Here is a 6,656-nt window from a genome sequence, read left to right as displayed (position 1 = left end):
TCTTTTTCTTTCTCTCATATGACTATTGTTGGTATTGCAGTAGTTTTAATTCATGTCATCTTTTGTGTTTTTGTAGTGACAAGCCGATGTTTCAAAATAGTGAATGTGATGCCAGTGTTGGTTCTGTTGCTAAAGCGTTTGTCCCCACTGGCATGCTCAACTCAGACAGTGCTGACGTTGTTTTATATTCTATACGTCAGAAGTACCGAGACACTCATAAGTTGATAGTTCCCAGATGGGTGATGGGCAGTATTTTGCTTTCTACATAGGATGATAAGTTATTTTGGCAATTTTCTAACTGTTGTTGTTCTTTTTGTACAATAGACCAAGATCCGTGATGGAAATATTGATGCCAATGTGCTACAGTGGTTCACAAGGTCAGGGGCTTATGGTTTTGATCAAGTAGGTGAACTTGAACTTATTGTACTCGTGAACTAGAACTGACATGTTTTCTTTCAAGTTTGGGAGGTGGGAATGAACTTGAGTAGCCTGCTTTTAACCATTGTACTTATGAATGATTTGTGCTTCTTTTTTAAAAGCTGCACCTATTTGTCGCAATGAAATTGAACTAATATGTTTGTTGCAAGTTTGGTCGGTGGATATAAAATTGAGTAGCATTTATTTTTTGGAGTGGGTTGCTTACTCAATTAGAACTTATGATTATTTGATTTGTTTGTACTTCTGAATTTTAATTTCCGTATTTTTATTTTATTTTTTGGAGGCTGAATTTTTTGTTTCATTATGATTTGTTAAATTCATTTTTCCTCTGTGATTTTTTTGTCAGCTTCTTTTCCCTACTTTTGATCAACCGTCATTTGCGGCTGCCATGCAGCCTAGTGAAGAATCTGGGCATTGGTGCTTGATTGTTCTGAATTTCAGGTTTCGTCCTTTCGAGTGTCTTGATTCACTCCGAGATGAAAGCTGGAGTGATGCAGTTAGATTCTTAAGGACTATGACAGATAACATAAAGAAGCTTTGGAGGGAGTCCAGCGTAGACAGGGCGAAACCGTTCTCGCCGGCGCATAATGATGGTTTCTCTTGCGAGTTTGTGCGGGTGCCACAGCAGAAAAACATGTGAGTATCCATTTTTAATGTTTTTTATTAGTTGTTTTTGTTGCCGGGAGGATGGTGTTCCTGTATTTCGAATTTGTGATGTACCCTTTTGTTTTTTCTTTTGTTAACAGGCATGATTGTGGCTTCTTTATGCTACAAAACTGCAAGACCTATCATTGCCAGGAGGATGGTGTGATTGAAATGTTGGATTACAACCACAAAGACATTCTTGACATTAGAAAGACTTTGTTGTATACCTGCGCAACTAGCAATGTGTTTGATGTTAACTTCCGGGGTTTGTTTGGCATCGAAGCCTGTAGATATGCATGACCTCTTGTAATTTTTTGCAGCATGCACTTCTTGACTAGTACTGTCATGAATTATGTATTTGAACTTACCCTTGATGTGCTCCTTCTTTTTTTATTTTGCAGGTGAGTGGCTGGATCTTGGTGAGCATGACTATAGGATCTTTGGCAGTCAGTTCTCAGAGCTCGAGCGTGTAGCTATTGATTTTAGCCAGTGGTGTTCTCCCGAAAAGACAAGATCTGGTGTTATGAAGGGGTGGTTGGGAGCTTTGAATGGTTCTACGGCTGCTTGTGCAGAGAGCCCCTCTACACCCAAGAATCCCATTGTGGAATTGATAGATAGTGATGATGATGCGTTTGACAAGATTGCTGGCATGGGAAGAGTCACCAGGAGCGCTGCTGCCAAGGGTGTATCTCCCCTTTCTGGAATAGTGGCACGTAGAGCTGGTGTTGCTAGGAAGGATCCTGCTTTGAATTCTGGCAATGTTACAAGCACGAAGCGTGCACTGAGAGGTCCTATAAAGTTTTGCTCCCCTGTGCAGCAGCTTCGTCCTCATAAATTCCCTCACATGGACAAGGCTCGCAAGTTGTATAATTTGTTGCATAGTGATGAAGGACGTGAGAAGTATGCCGAGTGAGTATCGCTCATTATGTTTCCTCTTCTTTTCTTCTATTGTTTCTAACTGCTAGATAAATATGACCTCAACTGCTCCTTTTCATACAACTTGAACTGCTATGAATGCCTTATCTTGCTTCTCCTGCTTTTTTGTTCTTGTGTGTGCTACAGGACTGCATTCTCAATGATACCTCATCCCGATGACAACGTAACTACCTTCACTAGGAAATGCATCTGGGAAGTTTTTACACCTGGTCAAATGATGGAGGGTGATGTAATGGACTTCCTCATTGAAGATTGGAAGCTAGATCCCGAGAGAAATGCTGATTTTGCATGTGGAAAAAGGATATTGCTGAGTCCATATTTCATCACAGTAATCAATCAGATCATTTGTTTTTGTGAAATGAGACTGCCTATTGTTTTACGAGTTTTAATAATACTTTGCTTATTGATCGTTTCCCCCTTGTCTATTTCTTTTTGGCTTTTTGCAGGTTGTGCTTGGTTGTACGTTTTATGGTGATGAAGATAAAGAGTTTAATGTGGAGAGTGCAGCGAGAGAGTTCAAGAGCTATGTTAAAGATAAGGAAGACTTGCTCAGTGCCGACCTTGTGAGATCTACTAGTTGATTTTCTATTTTATTTTGTTTGATGGATGCTGGTTTTTATTTTGAATATTTAATATCTCTTTTTTGGTCATTTGTTTTTATATCATGATGCCTTTATTCAAACATATGGTTTTATCAAAGGATCAGAAAGTGAACCACTTTCCTTATATGTCATGAATCGGTACCGAAGTAGCGTTGACATGCTTGACTCTTTACCTTATAAGAAGAACCATCATCCTTTAAAGAACACCTATCATAAAGACTGCGAGAAGATTGTGAGTGACATTTATTATCTGTACAGGATTAATTTTTCCGCCTCTTTGTTTCTACTTTTCTGAGACCTGAAAATGTGTGGTTTATTTTCTTTTTTTACAGATCTCTAGATTGGTCCAAGTAATGAAGGCTGTGTATGGTGATGCTCAGTATAATGCGAGCAAGCAGCCAAAATGGGATGTTTTTGCAAAGAAACCAATGTTTGTCAAGGTTCCGCTTCAAGGGGTGAATGCATGTGGCCATTATACTCTGAAGTATGTGGGAACCAATGATGGTGAAAAGATCGTTGAGAACATTCGAAATAATGATGTGGGTTCTAGTTGAGCTTTTCACTTTCTGTGTTTGGCTGATTGTCTATTCTTTTTTTTATGTGTCATGATTTTTGATAATTTGTTTTATTGTTTTGTAGCCTCGTATTGTTGATTGGAACGCTCAGGATCTGTATACAGTTGTGTTCAACCGGAATAACCAGGTTATGTTGTTAGAGCTTCCCGAGGAGGTTCAGGCTTTGGCTCCTGATGCATAGAAAAAATGGTCATCATTTTCATAGTGAATGAGGTACTTGTGTGATATATCTCTTGAAACCATTGTAGGCTTTGTTTGTAGTGTTTGGATGTCTTGTCAACTACTATGTAATAACTGGTATAATGTGTGATGTTTTTAAGTGTGGCACAATATTTAACAAACTTTTTTTCCATGATGATAGTGTGGTTGAATAGCTATTTCACTTGTGTATGTTTCATTGGGAATTCGTTTTGGTTAAGTTTTATTTTTTGCACTGAAGTATTATACACTAGTTGAACTGAAAACACCTTTTTCAAGTGCATTACGAGTTGTTGCTGAAAAAGTGAGATTTATTTTATTTTCATCTGTCCCAACCTAAGTTGGACCTTTATAGTTTCTATACCCTCTTTTCTTGTACTTATGATATAGTTCCGTGAGTACTGAATTTGTAATCTCATTCAGCATAAGGCTTTTAAAATTTAGTTTCACAATAGCACTTGTGGATCTAGCATGAGTGGAGTAATGCTTCCTTGTTATGTAGAACTGATGTCATATAATTTATTAGAACTAGAGTTTTTTTGTGATTGAGATTATTTACGACGAAATTGCTATGTGATCTCTAGCCAGATTTTATTTAAGTATAAGAAATTTAGCAAAACTGAGAGCCAAATTTTTGTTTGAACTTCTTGAATTTTAGTAGTTGAACTTCACAGTAAAAGTTAAAGCACTGGTTTAAATTAGCTACATTTAACAGATAGCCCTATTAAGTTCATAATTACTTCACTAGTCAATGTGGACTGATGCTTCTGTTGTTTATTTTTGTGAATTTTTGTCCTTGGTTGAACTGTAATCTATTTTGTTCAGTCTTGACCTTATTTCTCAAGGCATTGATTGGTATCATCATAGCACTTACCGAATAAACTAAGTTGTACTGAGATTTCAATTGTGCTAGTACTTTGATCATTTTTTTGTTGTTGTTTGAAACTAGTACCTCACTGGTCAATGTGGGCTGATGCTTCTGTTGTCTTTCTTGTGACTTTTCTCCTTGGTTGAACTGATATCTTTTTTATTTAGTTTTGGCCTTCTTTTTTATATGCTGTGGTTCTTCTCAAGGCAATATTTGGTATCATCATAATACTTTCCGTATAGACTAAGTTGTACTAAGATTTCAATTGTGTTATTACTGTTATTCTTAGTGTGTCACTGTTTTAGGGAATGCGAACTGAAGCTTCCCGTTCCTTTCTATTTTTGTAGAATGGATGTACTGTGTGTTCAAGTTTACCGATACTTTTCAATCCTAGCAAGCTAGTGACTTGGAAATACGTACTAATGGTTCTCTGCTTTTCCTGTTGCAGTAATTAGTAATTTTCTAACTACTATTAGCATCATGTTGTTAGTACTGAATGTTGACCTCGGTTGTAACTTAGTCTTTTTAGTGTTCTTATGAAACTAAAAACTGTTTTTTTAGTGTGATAGTACTACCATACAGGACTAAGTTGTATTGAGCGTCCAAGGCTACTATTTGTTGTTGTCCTTAGTCTGCCACTGTTTTTGTGAAAATATCAATGTGTGATTTGTTGCTCCATGACTAGTGCTGCATAGCAGCCATCAAGTTTCATTCACAACCTACTTCAACTTCAAATGATGGATAAACAAAATAGGAAGCTAGCAAACTTGTTTAATGACATAAGTGAACATTGTACTTGACGACATATGCAAAGTTGCTCAAACCCTGAGACACATGACATAAGCAATCTATTCAACCTAACAAAAGCAAACTACAAATTTGAAACCACAAGATAAAGGACAAGCACAAGCGCAAGCAACACGAAGGCAGACTTTCATGTCTCTTCATCCCTCGAAGTGGCAATGGTAGTAGGGGTCATCCTCCTGCTCTTTTGCAATTTCCCAACCTGTTGTGATGTTGTCGATTATCTTCCATGACTTGTATGTGGTGTACGCATCTATTCTTGCATACTCGATGAGATTATCTGGCAGTGGGCTGATCCCCCACAGTTTGTGGTCTTCCTCCCTGTCGATCTTCTTCTTCTTCATGCCTTTGTAGAATGGGTGGATGACGCTGGCTGCAACATCGGCCAAGGAGTCGTACTTTTTCCTGGTGGTTGGAACTTTCCACTTGCGCTGCATGTCGATGAAGTTCTTGGGTTTGATCTCCAAACCAGAGTTCTTCAAGATCCGCTTTTCACAGTCAATGCTGAAACCAGCAAATGTGTACAATTTCTGCTCCTGCAGGAACTTTTTTGAGGCGCTTGGGCCTGCAAGGGGGAGACACACATTGAAGATTAGTGTTCTTTTTTGAAGATTTAATTATTCTATTTTTTGGTTTACAAGTGATAATCCATGAGGTAGATGCTTATATAGTATAAGTCATGGATGAAATTAAATTCAAGTAACACCATGTCATTTTTCTTTTTTGGTATCTTTAGTGCTTCACCGAATGGTTGACCAAGTTCAAGAACCTATACCAGAGTAAATGATCTATGTGCTGTTTACTTCAAGTTTATGTTTCTTTTTGTTGAATAAAAGACCTATACCAGTGCTTCACCAAGTTCTTACTTCATTTCTTGCTCCTGAAAATTACATCAGACCAGGTTCAGAAACTACTTGTGTACATCAAGTTTTAAAACATCTTTTAATACATCAATTCTATGAACTATACTTGTGCATCAAGATCAGAAGCTATGCTAGTACATCAAGTTCAGAAATTAATATGGTGAAACATTTTCAAATGCTAATCCAGTGCATCAGTTTCAGATGCTAATCTGGTTAAACAATCCACTTCACAATTTCAGAAATGCATGTAACTTGAGAAACATGTACTCGTGCATCCACTGCACAAACTATAGTAGTTCATCTACTTGGGAAACAAGTTTAATGAAATTTGTAGGGAGTAGTACTAGTAGAACAGATGAATGAACAGTAGTATGGGTTACCATTTTGTTGCCACTGCGATGTGGTACACCAAGCAGAGTTCCTCCACGCACAATTGCAGGACTGCTATCATCTGGGGAGGTTCATCTTCGCTAGTGTACTCCACATCAACTCTGATGAAGCTAGGATACAAGTCATCGCCCTTCATCCTGAGCCTGCTCATCATCTCATCGGCCTTGTCTGGTTCATTGGTGCAGACGATCTCCAGCATCTCCTTGCCGTGGAGCTCAACCCCTGTGAGGGTTTTGGTGTACTCGCGCTTCTCGCCGGGGACGTGAACATCGTCGAGGTCGCTGCTCTTGTCAGACGTCTCGCCATGATGATGCTTGGCGGGCGGTTCCTCCGCCAT

At 38.4% G+C, this 6,656-nt stretch overlaps 1 protein-coding gene across 1 annotated transcript; it reads right to left on the bottom strand.

Moving 5' to 3' along the window:
- Positions 1 to 5,206: 5,206 nt before the first annotated feature.
- LOC147964765 (uncharacterized) lies at positions 5,207 to 6,656 on the bottom strand. Its single transcript, XM_087530152.1, has 2 exons — positions 6,310 to 6,656; positions 5,207 to 5,570 (listed from the first exon to the last, which is right to left on the bottom strand). The coding sequence occupies exons 1-2, from the start codon at positions 6,654 to 6,656 to the stop codon at positions 5,207 to 5,209; spliced, it is 711 nt and encodes a 236-aa protein (XP_087386278.1).

The sequence above is a fragment of the Triticum urartu genome, chromosome 6A, assembly GCF_056163025.1.
Source record: "Triticum urartu cultivar PI428250 chromosome 6A, HENAU_Tu73, whole genome shotgun sequence".
In the NCBI taxonomy this organism is placed as follows: Eukaryota; Viridiplantae; Streptophyta; class Magnoliopsida; order Poales; family Poaceae; genus Triticum; species Triticum urartu.
Note: the sequence above shows the minus strand (reverse complement) of the source record. Positions and strands in the feature narration are given on the sequence as shown.

Coding starts and splice junctions, on each gene's coding strand:
- LOC147964765 (XM_087530152.1), bottom strand. CDS start 6,656: ATGGCGGAGGAACCGCCCGCCAAGCATCATCATGGCGAGACGTCTGAC. Junction 5,571..6,309: donor ATCGCAGTGGCAACAAAATG/GTAACCCATACT, acceptor TGCTGGTTTCAG/CATTGACTGTGAAAAGCGGA.